This window comes from Vulpes lagopus, chromosome 4 (assembly GCF_018345385.1).
Source record: "Vulpes lagopus strain Blue_001 chromosome 4, ASM1834538v1, whole genome shotgun sequence".
Taxonomy (NCBI): domain Eukaryota; kingdom Metazoa; phylum Chordata; class Mammalia; order Carnivora; family Canidae; genus Vulpes; species Vulpes lagopus.
The window spans coordinates 132,671,524-132,689,892 of NC_054827.1; the positions used below are offsets into that span (position 1 = coordinate 132,671,524).

The 18,369-nt window shown below is 36.4% G+C and overlaps 1 protein-coding gene and 1 pseudogene across 1 annotated transcript in view; both read right to left on the reverse strand.

Annotated features, from left to right (window-relative positions):
• Positions 1-7,190: 7,190 nt before the first annotated feature.
• Positions 7,191-18,369, reverse strand: part of N4BP2 (NEDD4 binding protein 2) — a 95,646-nt gene continuing 84,467 nt past the window's right edge. Inside the window, exons 17-18 of the mRNA XM_041753462.1 lie at positions 10,383-10,506; positions 7,191-9,111 (exon numbers count right to left, since the gene is read on the reverse strand). Of these exons, the coding sequence (XP_041609396.1) occupies positions 9,066-9,111; positions 10,383-10,506 (170 nt within the window). The 3' untranslated portion in view covers positions 7,191-9,065. The remainder of the gene's footprint in view (positions 9,112-10,382; positions 10,507-18,369) is intronic.
• Positions 10,515-11,349, reverse strand: LOC121489438 (annotated as a pseudogene).

Here is an 18,369-nt window from a genome sequence, read left to right on the forward strand (position 1 = left end):
ATGTATTTTAGCATGTATCCCTTTTTCAAAAAGTAAAGACTCTAAAAAATATAATCCCATTGAAAGAATATATTGGTCTCTGCACGTATTTCCTGGCAGAGCTCCTGAAACCCTTGCACTCATTCCCCAAGTGATAAAAACACTAGGAGAATCTCTTGTTCTGATATTTGTCTTTGACCCCAAGGCTCCTAAAGCCCATGTTTCTAAGTGATAAGTGCACTAGCAGCATCTTCTATTCTACTGAGGTGACTCTGGGGGTGGGCTCCTGGATAGAGGCTGACCACCAGAAAGAAAAACCAAACCATGATCAGAAACTTGGAATTTTCAGTCCGAGCCCTCATCTTCAGAGGCAGGAAAGGGGCTGGCAATCAGGGTTAATAATTGATCACGCCTATGTGAGGAAGACTTCATAAAATTCCAATACTACGGGGTTTAGAGAGCTTCCAGATGGATGAACGTATCCAAATAGGAAGGGTGATGCATCCCAACTCCATGGGGACAGAAGCCCCCACACTGGGGACCCTCCCAGATCTCACCGTAGGTGTCTCTTCATCTGGCTGTTCATCTGTGTCCTTTATCATATCTTTTAATAATCTGGTTTACATAAGGAAGTGTTACCTTGAGTTCTGTGAGCCACTCTGGTGATAATGTATCAAACCATGGGGGGAGGGGGCATTGTGGGAATCTATGATTTACAGCCAAGTTGGACAAAAGTTGTAGGTAACCTAGAGACCTACTACTTGCAACTGGTAACTGAGGTGGGATGACAGTCTGACAGTCTTGTGGGACTGAATCCTTAACTTGTGGACATTTTCTCTGGGTAGATAGTACATGAATCGAGCTGAATTGTAGACACCCAACTGGTGTCAAGAGAATTGCTTGGTGTGGGGAGAAACTCCACACTTTGGTGAACAGAGGAAGGTATTTTGTGTGTGTAGTAAAGAGACACAGAAAAGATAACACCAGGAGGAAAGACTGGGTTTTTCCCTACACAAGGAAGAGAAAGAGAAAGGAGGGGGTAAAACTGGATTTTTCCTAGTATGCTTACAGAATCATCCCTAAAATTAATAAAGAGATAAATGGATAAATAGGTCTTTAATATAATTGTCCAATGTTTACACTGCCATCATCTTACTTAAAAAAAACTTAAGATTTTTGCTGATCAAGTAAAGTCCACAAATTTCAATTGGTTGATATGCCTCTTCCATCTTAATGTTTAGGTTCCCTTTCCATCTGTGCTTTTTTTCCTTTGTAATTTATTTGAAGAAACTATGTTGTTAGAGCATCCCACAGTCTGTCTTTTGGTGGTTACATCCCATGGTGTTGACACAGTCCTCTATCCTCTGTAATTCATATAAATTGGTTAAGATCTATGTACAATTGCCTCTAAGGCTTGATCAGATTTAGGTTCAATTTAGTTGTTTCCACTGATTTTTGAGTCCCCAATTCTATGTATTAGATACATTTCTGGGATAGTAGAAGCTACCAAAACACAAACAAAAACAAAACAAAACAAAAAGCATTATATTGTGCATTCAACCAGATGGACAACTACAAGACATATCTCATTTCATTTCATTTTGCTATAAAGCACTTCACAGATACTGTGTTTTTACAAAATGAAGGTCTGTGACAACCCTGCATCAAGCAAATCTATTGGTGCCATTTTTCCAACAGCATTTGCTCATTTTGTAGCTCCTTGACATGTTTTGGTAATTCTCAGAATATTTCAAGCTTTTATTATTATTATTGTTATTATTATTTGTTACAGTGATCTGTGATCAGTAATCTTTGTACTACTATAATGGTTTTTGAGGACCATGAGCTGTGGGGCTTACATAAGATGGGAAATTAGGGACAGCCCCGGTGGCGCAGCGGTTTAGCACCGCCTGCAGCCCAGGATGTGATCCTGAGACCTGGGATCAAGTCCCACATCGGGCTCCTTGCATGGAGCCTGTTTCTCCCTCTGCCTGTGTCTCTGCCTCTCTCTCTCTCTCTCTCTCTCTGTGTGTGTGTGTGTGTGTGTGTTTCTCATAAATAAATATAGCTCCTTAGAAGCAGCAAAATATTTCTGTGTCCAATAAAGTTATTAACCTCTAAAAAAAAAAAAAAAAAAGATGGGAAACTTAATTGGTAATTGTTCTATGTGTGTTGACTGTCCCCAGTGGCTGCTCCCCCATCTCTCTCCCTCTCCTTGGGCTTATTTCCTGAGATACAATATTGAAATTAGGCCAATTAATAACCCTACAGTTTGCCCCTAAGTGCTCAAATGAAAGGAGTCACTCACTTTAAATCAAAAACTAAAAATGATTAAGTGAGGAAGACTTGTCAAAAGCCAAGATAGGCCAAAAGCTAGACCTCTTGGGCCAGTCAGCCAAGTTGCAAATGCAAATGGAAAGTTCTTGAAGGAAAAGTATAAATGCTACTTCAGTGTAAACATGGTAAGAGAGTGAAACAGCCTTAGCGCTGATAGGGAGAAAGTATGAGTGATCTGTAGAAGATCAAACCAACTATGTAATTCCCTTAAGCTAAAGCCCAATCCAGAAAAAGATCCTAACTCTTCAATTCTATGAAGACTGAGAGAGGTGAGGAAGCTGCAGAAGAAAAGTCTGAAGCTGGAAGAGGGTGGTTCATGAGGTTTAGGGAAAGAAGCTGCCTCCGGAACATCAAAGTGCAAGTGAAGCAGCCAATGCTGATGTAGAAGCTGCAGCAAGTTACCCAGGGGACCTAGTTAAGACCCTTAACAAAGGTGGCTACACTCAACAACAGAGTTTTGATGTAAATAAAACAGCCTTCTAACAGCTAATGCAGCTGGTGTCTTTAAGTTGAGACTTTCGTTTACCATTCCAAAAACCTAGGGCCCTTAACAATTATGCTAAGCCTACTCTCCCTATGCTCTTTAAATGGAACAAAGCTGAATGACAGCACATCTGTTATAACATGGTTTACTAAATATTTTAAGCCCACAGTTCAGACCTACTACTTAGAGAAAAGATTACCTTCAAAATATGACTGCTCATTGATAATGCGCCTGTTCACCCAAGAGCTCTGATGGAGGTGGACAAGATTATTGTTGTTTTCATGCCTGCTAACACAACATCCATTCTGCAGATCAAGGAGTCATTTTGACTTCCCAGTCTTACTAGTTAAGAAACATATTTCATAAGGCAGTAGCTGTCATAAATAGTAACTCCTCTGATGGACCTGAAAGCCTTCTGGAAAGGATTCACCATTCTCAGTGCCATTAAGAACATTCCTGATTCATGAGAAGAGGTCAAAATATCAACATTAACAGGAGTTTGGGACATTCAACTCCCACGGATGACATGGAAGGATTCAAGACCTCAGTGGAAAAAGTAACCATAGCTATGGTGGAAACAGCAAGAGAACGAGAATGAGAAGTAGGGCATGAAGATGTGACTGAATTGCTGCAATGTCATAAAACTTTTAACAGATGAGAAGTTGCTTCTTATGGACGAACAAAGAAAGTGGTTTTAGAGATGGAATCCACTCCTGGTGAAGCAGCTGTGAAGACTGTTGAAATGACAACAAAGGATTTAGTTATCAAGAAGACTTCATTGAGAAAGCAATGGCAGGGTGTGAAGGACTGACTCCAATTCTGAAAGGTCAGCTATGGGTAAAACGCTATCCAACAGCATCACACGATACAGAGAAATCATCATAAAAGGAAGAGTCAATCAATGCAGCAAACTTCCTTTTTGCCTTATTTTAAGAAATTGCTACAATCACCCCAACCTGCAGCAACCACTACCCTACCTAAACAGTCATGTTGCTTAGTGGTATCATCTGAATATTTAAGTCAAAATAAATACAACTATGATTTCCTCTTTATTATTCCTAGCACAGGTAATCACTGACAAAGATACGGTGAAGGAATGCAGCAGGAACTGATTTTCACATTATTTGCACCCAACAATCAAAAATGATATGGCAGAAACTACGAATTCCCCTAACACACAGTCACTTTCCTCCAAGAGAACGCCCAAATTGTAGCTGACCATACACTGAATTAGGATGACTTCCCAGCGTCTCTTGCTAGACGTGAGCACATGACTAAGTTTTGACCAATAAGACTTAGATGGAAGTGTTGTATGGCAACTTCCAAAAATCATCTATAAAAGATCACTGGCACTTGCCCATCACTCCTGTCGTCTTTGTCCTTCCACCAACAGAATGCAGATGCGATTATTTGAGCTCCAGCCACACACCATGGTTTAGGAATTGAAAGCTACACCTTGGGTATGATAGGAGTCCTTGATCTCCAAAAACTTCATGGAAAAGAGCATGCCCGTAAGTCCTAGAGTCTCTATCTCTGGAATTTTATATTAAGAGAGAAAGAAACTTTTATCTTTATCATCAGGAAAACTCCATGATATGAGCTTCCTTTGTATGAAGGAGGAAGGCAGATTTACAAGTGGGAGTTTTTCAAAGACATACACTGTGGAGCCACATCTTAGTTGGAGATAATAAGGTATTTTTTCTTTTCTTACTCTTATGAAAAATGTAATTGCTCTCTCATAGGAGTCAGAGAACTCAGGTTCGAGTCTTATCTCTGTCCTTAACATGCAACTAAGTCAACCTCTCTAAGGCTTTGTAAGACACTTATGTAGTAAGATATTCTTGAGCCTTAAAACATAACATATATGGAAGTGTTTCATAGTATAAATAACTATACACAGATAGTTGATGAGAATTATAAGATACCTTCAGGTAGAAACTCTATCTCAGACTGTATCCCCAGTAACAAGTACTCAATAAATATTTGTTGAAGAGATATTTTTAAGTCCTTGCCAAATGAGTGAATTATTCTGCTTTGGAGTGAATAAAGTTCAAAGGTCTTTAATATTTATTAATTAAAGTATTACTTGAGTTTCTCAGAGCCACAATTCCTAATTTTGCCATCAGTCAAAAAATACAAAGGTGTGAAAAGATAAACCTAGCTAATACATTTATCTGGTTCAAAAGTGGATCCCAATTTGCTATAACAAAATAATTTAAATAAGAATAAAAGCTGTGGTACAGAAATAAAATTTTTATGACCTTCTTCTTTCCCTTGAAATTACAAAGTTTTTTTACGTGTATTTAAAAATGTCTTTTATGTGTATATATATTTTTTAAAGATTTCGTTTAATTATTCATGAGAGACAGAGAGAGAGAGAGAGAGAGAGAGAGAGACAGAGACAAGGCAGAGACAAGGCAGAGGGAGAAGCAGGCTCCATGCAAGGAGCCCAAAGCAGGACTCAATCCCGGGCCTCCAGGATCACACCCTGGGCTGAAGGTGGCGCTAAACCACTGAGCCACCCAGGCTGCCCATTTCTTTTCTTTTCTTTCTTTCTTCTTTTCTTTCTTTTTTTATAAAAGACATATTTTAATACTTAAACTACTAACCCTACCATATCAAATGAAGGATTTCCTCACACTGGACTGTGGCTAAAGTTCTTTATTAAATTAAGTATGTAATTTGCAAATGGTTTCATAAGAAATTTTAAAAGCAAAGTTATAAAACATTTTCAATAAAAAAGTACAGAGTTAACAGCAAAATTACATTTTCTTTATAGTACAAATAAAAACATTTCATTTCTGATATACTGTCTGAAAATTTTATAATATATTCTCCAACTGATAGCTGCAATATTACATTTTAATGAGAAGTTTTGTGGTTAATTTCAATCATTTGTTAATAACAGGTTCATCATTTGGACCATAAAAGTCAACTGCTCAACTTTAAGGAAAATAATAAAGTCTGTCATTAGATAATGTTAAGTTACAAAAGGCTCTTCGGGATATCCATGTATTCCAGCCTTGCTTCTCTACTAAATTTTGTAGAGGCATTAAGTAATATGTAAACTTGAATTACATTTTAAAAATAAGCACCATTAACATACATTCTACATAAATTACCTTTACCTTTGAAATGACGCTTTTTTTGTACACACATTTTTACTATGTAAATAAAAATAAGCAACATTTAACCACTACACAGAAAATTACCAAACTTCACTTCATTGCACAATGGAAAAGCACTTAGAAAAAGCACTTGGAAAAACAGCACACATTATTTTTGTGTCTTTTTTTTTTAATACATATTGTCATTTTCTTAAATTGAGAGCAGTTATAACATTGTCAGAGCAATTTCCTGAGTCTCAAGAGTTTCCAATTTCCAGCTCAGAAATAACCAATCTTGCTATTATAACCTCCTTTTTCTAAGCACACAAAACACTTGAATTTAAAAAGAGAAAGACCAAAATAAGGATCGGAAACGATCCAACAGAATTGTTTAGCTTTTCCTCTCAAAATGTGTTATAATACCAAAGACACTTTAAAAGTGTAAGTCCGAATTTCTACTACATAATATGTCCTATATTTAAAGGCCATAGAATTGTAAATAGTATGGAAACACTAATAAATTGGGGGAAAAAAACTCAACTTGAAAATAATAGAGATATATAACAGCCAATAAATCCAAGATAACATGCTTCCATGTCTCATGTTGAAGGAAGTAGATGATTTGAAAATACTGTTAAAGAGACTCCTTTAAAAAAAAAGAGAGAGAGAGAGAGAGAGAGACTCCTTAGTCCAACCCCCTTTCCCCTGTGGTTTCTACATTAGTTCTCTTTTTTTCTCCTGGTAGAAGAGAAGACTACTGAAAAGATGTAATTGTTACCAAGACCTTCCAAACTACAGAAGTGGTGTACTTTTAGAACACTGATACACTTGTGAAGAGCCATCCTAACGAGTCATCATGTATTAGCACAAATATACCAATACCTGAAAACTTTGATAACTGATAACTCCCTACAATTTCTACTTCTGACATATAGGGTTTGGAATGAGCAAGAGAAGAATCTGATTATCCCCAAACTATGTTTACCTTTGGCATACAGAATTGAGAAATGGGCAAAACAAGAAAGGAGAAACTATAAAGGTTTCTTTCATAATTACATGTTGTTTAAACTATGCTAGTCAGTAGGGCAGGAGGCAGTTTAGGATTGAACAACTTCATAAAAACACTTGAGATACTCAAAATTTGCCTATATATTTATGAATGATGATTAAGAAAAAATACCCTAGGGCAGCCCGGGTGGCTCAGTGGTTTAGCACTGCCTTCAGCCCAGGGTCTGATACTGGAGACCCAGGATCGAGTCCCATGTCAGGCTCCCTGCATGGAGCCTGCTTCCCCCTCTGCCTGTATCTCTGCCTCTCTCTGTCTCTCTGTGTGGGTCTCAAGAATAAATAAATAAGATCTTTAAAAAGAGAAAAAAATACCCTAGATTTACCAAAATAAAGCCTAAAATTAAGGTTGGTACAGCAAAAAACATAGCTTGTTTCATTTGGTTTCTGCCCACAAAATACCTCATCCCTTCTTCTTTTTGATTGCTCCCACATTAATCATAATTATAATAACAATGAAATAAATTTAGCTGAAGTGCACAAAAGTGAAGCTTTTTAAAACTGGGTGAAGAAATATGAAAACATGGAAAGTGAGTATGCAGCTGCACACACTTGAATAACTTCAGATTTAGCATTGTTATTCACATTTCTTAAATCATATTTATACATAGAAATATTTTATTTCATTAACTATATTTTTATAGTAAGTTCTTGAACTGCTTTATTTTTAATGTATACAACTCTTCTAGATATTATAAAAAACATATGCTAAACTGTTGGATTTTTTTAACAAATTATCAAACAAGAATAATTTTTCAATACCACTCACTGTTTCTAAATAATAAACATTTTTATTTTTGTGGAAATAAATTTAATGATACAGCTCTTTTAAAAGCATGCTTTCATGATATGTAAAAATGTGTTTTTGAGTTTTATTTTCATTAAAATGTCTGTTCTTTTGAGAAACCATTCTGTAATTCAGGATTCTTTCAATAACAACTCAACCTTGTAATTCCTGATCCAAATGACTTTTAAGCTTATCAAAAAAGCAACATAACCATTTGTTAAATTACATATATTGGAAATATTCTCTATATCCAAAGTCAAATTTACTCAAACCATTGTTTCATATTGGAAAATTATACTTTACCACACTAAACTCGTGTAAATGAAATTATAATTGACATATTAACAAGACTTTTTATAGCTCACACAAAAAAGAAGTCAATGAAAGTTTCCTTTCAGAAAGTTGGCTCATCTTAAAAACAACTGTAAAAAATGTTTAAATTGTAAAGATTCTTTTTAAGATTATATCAAAAATGTTTTCTATATTTGTTTTAAATTAATAGGACTTTGACCTACTGCAGTTTAGAAATCATATGCCTCAAATATAAAATATAGTTCTTTAGTATCATCTTGAAAACCACTTACACAGCTCTAGAAGTTCAGTAAGACACCAATACTTGGTCGATACCTCATCATTTCTCCTTCTCTAAAAACTTTTCTGTCTACAGAAAGTATAAAAGTGTAATATAATCTCAGGCTCCAACTTTCCTCCTAAAAAATGCACACACACACACAACATAAGAGATCAAGATATATACAAAACAGAAGAAAGTGCAAAACAGCATGTCTTCCTTCCTGTAGAATATGGCAAAATGAAATGGTTTTTTGTAGTTAGTTTTGAAATCAAAAGTATTCAAAAGTGTTTTTTGTCAGATTTCCTTCTTCTTTTAATACGAGGCTTTGATGGGCATGAACCAGGTCTCAAAGCACTTTAAAAACCTCTCAAAGATGCCTTTAGAATTTTACTAAATGTTAAACAACAATTAATATAAAGGTAACATTTTCTGAGAAAGAATCAGAGCACTTCAAACTTTAAAACTGCAGCTGATAATTTTCTTAGACATTTTATAATCAATAAAAATTCTCTTTAATATTTTTAACAGACAACCTATTTGGCATTTGATTCAGTAAAAAATTAAACTTCTCTTGAATTCTGAAAAACATCATCATAATGTTTTTGTTACAACTGGACATTTCTAATAATAAACACATATTTACAGGAAATTGACTAAATTATCACAAATAAACTAATTTTAACCTACAAACCTTCACACTCTAAATCAAGGATGTGTTTTGTTTTGTTTTTTTTACTTTAGCATGACTTTCAAGCACCCTGGTTTAATTTCAGAGAACCTACAGAAATGAAAAAAAGAGTTATTTTAGGTAAAAATTTCAAACTGGTTAAGGAATATATCATGCATGTAATCAATTCCAAATGTCTTTGCTAAATGTAATATTTACTATCAAAGTACTCTCCTTTTTAAGTCAATCATCCAGGACCATTATCTATGCTTATGGACCTTATAATCCATTGTAAAAATAAATAATCCTAAGGCTAGGGGTTACTCCTAACCTAGAAGTTATTTAAGACTTCTCAAAACTCTCAAGCCTGAATCTGACCTTCATTGAAGAAGCGCATGCTGTATCAATGGTAAGATGATGTCTGCATTAAATTATTTTACTATTCATTGAACACTAAAAAGAAATCTCTAACATAATCAGTAAGTCTAATTCATCAGGCCATGATATGCTTCCAAGTCCCTCAGTGTGAAATTAAAAAACACTGGTCTTTACAAGAGATAATTAATACTAACATGATAATGTTCTAGTCCTGAACTACTCCTTTTGTAATAGAAACTCTAAGATGTCATGTTTTCATGATCAGAATTAATGCTACCATTTTCTATAATGTAGCCAAACAACATTTTTTACATGGCATAAACAAAATATGCTACGCTAACTAAAATTAGAAGTTGGGGGGAGGTTGGTACCTAATTATAAACATCCTCAAGGAATCTATCCATCAACAGACCTTTATTCTTGGACTCTTCTTATCATTTCCTGTTACTGACTTATAATCCCTTAATGAAAAAGGGCATTTCATGTTTATCAGCTAAGATCATTAATGGCACTTGACTTATGAAGATGTATAAATTACTACTGACTTCTGCTAAAGTTTTAAAAATCCAAATTATAATCATATTTTAGCAGAAACCTCCAATGTCTTCCAAAATCCACAAGGGAATAATAGTAACTTTAAACTGGTGTGTGTGTGTGTGCACACACACACATACACACACACTGGTGATATATAATCTAATTATTTTAGATAACACATTATCAAAGAAATACAACTATACATACTTTCCGTTAGATTTTAAATTTATGATAGAAATAGTTTTGTCAGGTAACTTCAAAAAGGAACACATTTTTTCTTTCATTTCTAGTTTTCTGAACATCATAAATCCATCAGGGAATGTTATATCATAATTTAAGTATGAATCTGTGACTAAAATCAGATGGTTAAATTTAGTTGGCTATTTTAACAAATCATCTGAGCATACTATTATTGTTTACTATCTGTATGGCAATTGCCATGATCAATAAGAGAAATCTATACTCACCTGAAGCTATGGCTTGTGAGGTATTTAATGACGGCTGGTTTGATGCGTGCAACTCCTCCTTGGCTATGGTTTCCTCTCCCCGTAATCACAGAGAGATAGGACTTACCACCATTCTGCTTAAATTCTGTTATAACAGGAATTGGAAGAGTTAAAATTCATTTATCTTACGTTCTCAATAGAAACAAACTTTACTCAAACACATGTGAAATTACTTTTTTTTAAACTAAAACAGTTGGCAATTTTATTTTCACATTTCACAATACAAATGAAAATTTGTGCCTTTTTTTGGGTCCCACTACTCCCCTGCAAAAACTATTCTCTGATAGGAAGGGGAAGCCAGTCTTCCTTGTCATGCTGTTAGAAAACACCCAGAGTCACAGCACCATGATCTCCTGATGAAGTAGAACAAGTAATATAAAATGAATATAAAGAGGTTCCTATCTCTCCTTATCTGTCTGGTCGAGTCATTCCTGGCCAAGTGGGCACCATCTTGGGATGGGCAGGAGGTCTCATCATTAGGGGCCCAGGCATCATTGGCATGTGGCCTCCCATAGGTGGCCTCATTCCAGGAGCAGGTCCCATTGGCATCATCCAAGGAGGAGGAGGGCCCATCATTGGCATCATGGGAGGGCCCCCAATATGGCAGGCCTGCATCATACCAGGGCGAGGAGGACCCGGGAGACTGGGGGGGAGGTGGGATCATTGCCCCTGCAGGAGGAGGAGCAGAAAATGGAGTAGGAGGCATCTTTCCTTGTTGAAATGCAGTAGTTGTTTTGTTGATCAGGCTCTGAGTCTGCTCTTCCATCCATTTCTGATAGTAGTCTTTCACATTCTCTTTGTGTTTCCTACCACTGCAGTGTGTCTTTCTCACAGATGGAGATTCATGGGTGAGGTATGTGTCACAGTAGACACAATAAAACTTAGGCGTGTTGCTCTGCAGGCCACTGGCCACTCTATCCCCGTGAAATTACTTTCATGGGGATTTAAAAACTTATAAATTCAAAAAGTCCCCAAAATTGATGTTTTTAAATGTATGTTTCATCTATACTGTTTAAGTATGGCAACCTCAAAGCAACTCATCCACCTAAACACAAGTGAAATTTCTTCCCCTGTGGGGAAGGAGGTTTCTGTGTGCTACCAGAATTTCTCTCTAAAGTAATGATAATGACAATAATAATATTAATGATATCTAACAATTATTATATACTTGGAGTCAGGCATTGCTTTAAGTAACTTATATTTATTAACAGAGAATCTTCACAATGACCCTTTTTTAATTACTCTCAAGCCAGCCAGCTTTGGTCTAATCTGAATAGCAACTTTGCCACCAAATGACTGTGTGGTATGACCATGGACAAGTTACTTAGCCTATCTGTGCCTGTTTCCTTATCAGTAAAATGGGATATAGCCTTACTGTTAGAGATAATCAATTGTTAAGAAACTCTTCCAAGGGCACCAGGCTGGCTCAGTCAAGAGCATGTAACTCTTGACCTCAGTGTTGTGAGTTCAAGTCCTATATAGAGATTACTAAAAAGATAAATAAAACTTAAAAAAAAGAAGGGAGAAGAAACTCCTCCAAAGAGATGCTTTTTAAATATCAAATGAGCCTAGGCCTCTTATATGAATACAGCTCCAGCTTTGGATATGACCGTGTGAAAAGTTATAACCCAAAGTTATAAACCAAGTGTATAAACCCAAAAAGTTGATAACAGCTGCAAAAAAATAACAAAAACACTGTTAAATAAGACTTGACTTAATGAATTTCATAAATACTTGTTCCTCGGGATGCCCGGGTGGCTCTCTGTGGTTTAGCGTCTGCCTTCGGCTCAGGGACGATCTCAGGGTTCTGGGGATCGAGTTCCGCATCCAAGTCCCTCCTCTGCCTATGTCTCTAACCTCTCTGTCTCTCATGAATGAATAAATAAAATCTCTTTTAAAAAAATGTGTTCCTCAGTTATAAAGAGCACAAGTTTTGACCTTTAGTGTAAAATACATATACACATAATATATTCTATATTCTGCTCATTAAGTTGCCCTGAGACTCCTACAGATCCACAGATACTTTTTCAAGTCTCGTATCTCCCAGGTAATGTTTAGCCCAGAACTTTAGGAGGTATGTTGCTCTTGCATTTGTAATTCTTTCTTTGCTTAAGATCCCCATTTCTACTCTAGTCCATATCCATTACTTTTTTTTTTTTTTTTTTTTTTTTTTTATGATAGTCACACACAGAGAGAGAGAGAGAGAGGCAGAGATACAGGCAGAGGGAGAAGCAGGCTCCATGCACCGGGAGCCTGATGTGGGATTCGATCCCGGGTCTCCAGGATCGCGCCCTGGGCCAAAGGCAGGCGCCAAACCGCTGCGCCACCCAGGGATCCCTTTTTTTTTTTTTTCATATCCATTACTTTAAGCAACATTTTGTTCAAAATTCAACTCTTCCTGAGTGCTGGCCACATAGGGTACTCACTTTGTAAAAAATCTTTATTCTATATAATTATTACTTGTATACTGTTCTTTAAGGTTGTGATATTAGAAGGTTTACTTTAAAAAAAAAAAAAAAAAAACTCAGGACAGGACTCCTAGCTCAGTGGTTGAGCATCTGCCTTTAGCTCAGGGCATGATCCTGGAGTCCCTGGATCAGGTCCCATATCGGGCTTCCTACATGGAGCCTGCTTCTCCCTCTGCCTATGTCTCTGCCTCTCCTTCTCTCTCTCTCATGAATAAATTAAATCTTTAAACAAACAAAAAACCTCAAATCTTATAAGTACGCATAATTCACTCTCATCACTCTTTCACACTGCTGTTCCCCTTATTAGTGAGGGCAGTCATTACCCATAATTCACTCTCATCACTCTTTCACTGCTGCTCCCCTTATCAGTGAGGGCAGTCATTTATACCACCTCCTTTTTAAATTCACTGCTCTGAAAATGTTCCACAGCTGAATCACATGCCTGAGATAAAGTAGCTGTTCAAAGGGTGTTTGTTGAATGAATTAATGTGTATATTTAAAGGTTCCCAAATTTCAGGCTATTCCTAACATTTATCACTTAAAAAAAAAACATTTAGGGGCTCCTGGATAACTCAGTAGGTTAAGCATCTGTCTTTGGCTCATGTCATGATCCCAGGGTCACAGGATCAAGCCCCAAGTTGTGTTCCCTGCTCAGTGGGGAGCCTGCTTCTATCTCTGCCTCTCCATCCTATTCTGCTCCCACTATCTCTCTCTCTCAAATAAATAAATAAAATCTTAAAGAAACACTATTTAAACCATTTTCAATCCTAGCTCAGATTTATTTCACTTATAAATATTTTAGTACTTACTTCAAAAGGATAAGGACTTTTTTTTTTTAAGATTTATTTATTCATGAGAGATTCACAGAGAGAAAGAGAGAGAGAGAAAAAGAGAGAGGCAGAAACACATGCAGAGGTAGAAGCAGGCTCCATGCAGTGAGCCCGACACGGGACTCGATCCCGGAACCCCAGTATCACACCCTGGGCCAAAGGCAGGCAGGCAGGCGCTCAACCCCTGAGCCACCCAGAGATTTCCCAGGAAAAGGACTCTTTATTTTTTTATTTTTTATTTTTTTTAATTTATGATAGTCACACACACAGAGAGAGAGAGAGAAGCAGAGACACAGGCAGAGGGAAAAGCAGGCTCCATGGACCGGGAGCCCGACGTGGGATTCGATCCTGGGTCTCCAGGATCGTGCCCTGGGCCAAAGGCAGGCGCTAAACCACTGCGCCACCCAGGGATCCCAAAAGGACTCTTAAAAAAAAAAAAAAAATCACAATGTCACCCATGCTGTATTTTAAAAACAGTTCCGTAATATCATGTTTCTAAAAATAGCTAAAAGTTTCCCTCAAAAAAATGTTTTTACAGTGGTTTGCCTAAATCGTGGTTGAAACAAGCTGGCACACCACATTTGGTTGATATATTTCTGAAGTAATTTTTAATCTAAATGCTCCCCCCACCCTGGGATTTTCCTTATGGTTTGTTGAAAAATTTGGATCGTTTATTTTTAGTCTGAATATTGTTGAGTGTATCCTGATGGTGCCATTTAACCTGTTCCTCTGTTCCCTGTAAATCCCTATAAAGTAGGAAAATTGCAAAGATAGTGGTGATGCATATTCCATAAGGGTCAGATATATTTTTGTTTTCACCCCCAAGTTTGACAATCATCTTTTATAACTAAAAGCAACAGGGGAGCCCCAAATTTCCCCTGCATGTATTTCTATTCAACAATACTACCATCTGGTGGTGACTGAGAGCAACTACAGACTACCACAGGTGGCAACTAAGATAAGGCTAGTCCTGGCTTCAGAACAGGTTTGTATCTTGGGTCTGACCAAGTACCACCTTACACAAGTTATTTAACTTTTTTTTTCTTGTAATCTTTTTTTGAAATACAACTGATATACCATAAAGTTCATTTTTTTAAAATGTATGGTTCAGTGGTTTTTAGTATAGCACAATATTGCGCAACCATAAACACTAATTCCAGAACATTCTATCATCTCAGAAAAGTTCTATACTTGTTAGTTGTCACTCCCCATTCCATACTTTCTAGCCCCAGCAAGTACTAATGTACTTTCTGTTTCTATTGGTGTGTCTATTCTGAACATTTCACATGAATGATAATCATATAAAAAGTGGCCCTTTTGTACCTGGTTTCTTTCACAAAGGTTCATCCATGTTGTAGCATATTAACCACTACTTCATTTCTTTTTCTGACCGAATAATATTCCATTGTATGGATACACCAAATTTTGTCCTTTCATCAGTTGCTGGATGGACATTTGGTTGTTTCCACTTTTAGGCTATTGTAAACATTCATGTACAAGTTTACGTAGGAATGAATGATGTTTTCAATTGTCTGGTGTACATAACTAGTAGCAGAACATCTGGGTCATATGGTAACTCTATGTTTAAGCTTTTGAGGAATGCCAACCTTTTCCACCGTGGCCGCACCATTTTACATTCCCACTTGCAACATAAAGGGTTCCAATTCTCCACATCTTTACTAACATTTATTATTTTACATTTTATTAAACTTTTTAAGTCATTAGTTTCCTCATCTATAAAATGAAAAGAATATCTACCCTTTATTTATTTATTTAGAAATTTTTGGGGGGTAATGAATGAAACTCAACAATGATGATTCAATAATTCCTGGCCATAAAAGACAGATTTTAATAATCAACTATATAATAAGCATTTTAGAAATACTGGGATACACAAAACTGCAAGAGGCTGTTAATGGGGAACCTGGACAGCAAGAAATGACAGTGTAGGTAAGTAGTCAGAAAAGGAGGAGTGGGTGCTTGGGTGGCTCATTAAGGTAAGCATCTGCTTTTGGCTAGGGTCATGATCCCAGAGTCCTGGGACTGAGCCCCACACTGGGTTCTCTACTCAGTGAGGAGTCTGCTTCTTCCCCTGCCCCTCCCTCTGTCCTGCATGCTCTCTCTAATTTTTTAAAACTTTCAAAACAAAAAAAAAAAAAAGGAGAAGGAGCAAAATACAAGATGAGAATGGGGAGGTAGGCAAGGAGGAGACTATATAGAGATTTGGGAGTTTATGCTAAATGTAACATGGCAACCTATACTTTTGTATCGCAATGCTAATTACTTTGTAACTATTTGTTCACTGTCATGTACCTTACTAGACAGCAAATTCCATAAAAATAGGGACCATGTTTCTTTAACTGCTCTATCCTTGATGCCTAGAAGATAATCAAAATTTTATTGAGTAAATTATTTATTCATCCTCTATAGACAGAATATTCTCTTATAATACTTCTATATAAGTTTTCTTTTCTCCAGATTAAATAATATATTTAAACTGCTTAGATTTTTAATTTTCTAATCTTTATTATTACTGTTTTCTAGATTTTCTCAAAGGTTTCCAAAATTCTATTTAAAAAAACACCAGGGGATAGAGATCCTTTATCAAGGAATGTCTGCTAATAAATACAGAATGGGGCAGCCCAGGTAGCATAGTGGTTTAGCGCCTGCCTTCATCCCAGGGCATGATCCTGGAAACCAGGGATTGAGTCCCACATCGGGCTCCCTGCGGGGAGCTTGCTTCTCCCTCTGCCTGTGTTTCTGCCTCTCTCATGAATAAATGAATAAAATATTTAAAAAAAAAAATAATAATAAACACAAAATGCACACAAATTACAAAACACCATTATATAACCACCAATATAATAACTGATTCATTCAAGGACCATCTAATATTACTGGTGATGCTAATGGATGCTAATATTACTAGGTGAAATACTAATGGATGCTAATATTACTAGGTGAAATACTGCAAGAAAACAATTATTCACACAGCTGCCAAGTATCAATTGCCAAAAACTACTAGTTAATTACAAAGAAAAAGGACATTTACATAGAGAAATCCATTTGATTTCTAGAGTTCCACCTTAGCTAAGAAATCAAACTTAACACCAATAATGGGGCAAACTATTTATGTGTGTGTGTGTGTGTGTGTGTGTGTGTGTGTGTCTCGATGTGTTCACCAAGGATAACTCAACATCACCTATGTAATTTCACCAACAAAATTAACTGAATCTAATCATGAAGAAAGAATCAGACAAAACTATAGGTCAATCTACCAGAGGCTGAGAGTCTTCAAAAATGTCAACAACATAGAAGACAAAAATAGGCAGAGGAACTGTTCCTTTTTTTTTTTAAGTAATCTCTACACCCAATGTGGAGCTCGAACTCATGACCCTAAGATCGAGAGTCACATGCTCTACTGACTGAGCTAGTCAGGTACCCCAAACAATTTCTATATTCCTGAAGGATATGGGGCAATCCACTGGAATATGTGATGTCTGACCAGATCCTGCCTTAAAGGAGGAAAAAATGGCACAACTACATAAGACATTTCCATACAGCTGGAAAATGAATGTGGGCTGCGTATTAGACAATATTATTTTAACAATGTTAAATGACCTTAAAAGTGACAATGGTACTGTGATTATGTAGGAGAATGGATTTGTTCTCAAGAGATAAACATGTTGAGGTATTTAGAGGTAAAGTACCAGGATGTTTAATAACTTATTTTCAAATGGCTCAGCAAAAAGCAATTTTAAAGAAATTAAACAAATGTGGCCAAATGTTAACAAGGGATCAATCTAGGTAAAGGATATATGAATGTTTACTTTATAATTATTTCAATTTCTCTATGGGTTCATAATTTTTAATACAAAAAGGCAGGGAAAAAGATAGCAATAAGAATATACATGGTGATATGCAAAGTAAAGTTCACTGTGACATTATAACTAAATGTGAGAGAGGAATGGATACATTGTGATGCACTCACAGAATACTATATAGCAGTTACAATTTTAAAAATCAGACCAGGGCAGCCCTGGTAGCTCAGTGGGTTTAGTGCCGCCTCCAGCCCAGGGCTTGATCCTGGAGACCCGGGATCGAGTCCCACATCAGGCTCCCTGCATGGAGCCTGCTTCTCTCTCTGCCTGTGTCTCTGCCTCTCTCTCTCTCTCTCTCTCTCCCCCTCTGTGTGTGTCTCTATGAATAAATAAAATGTTTAAATAAATAAATAAATAAATAAATAAAGTCAGACCATCAACAAGAGTATATCCTGAAAACCATATTGGGTAAAAATAAAGTTTGGTTTAAGATATAGTGTGAAACCACGTATATTCACTTTTTAAAATGCACAAAAGAAATACTATAGATTGATTATTGATGAGTCTACCTATAGTAAAGGTACTTTAAAAACTAGGCAGGAACCAAACTGAAAGATGTTTATTTCCACTAGAAAGAGAAGAAAGAGAAAATGATTGGGGAAAAAAGGGGGCATCTGAATGGCTCAGTTGGTAAAGCATGCCAACTCTTGGCCTCAAGGTTGTGGGTTCAAGCCCCACATTAGTGTAAAGATTATTTAAAAGCAAATAAAATAAAATCTTAAAAATACCTGGAAAAGAATACAAAGGGAAGAGTAAAAATAAAATGTAA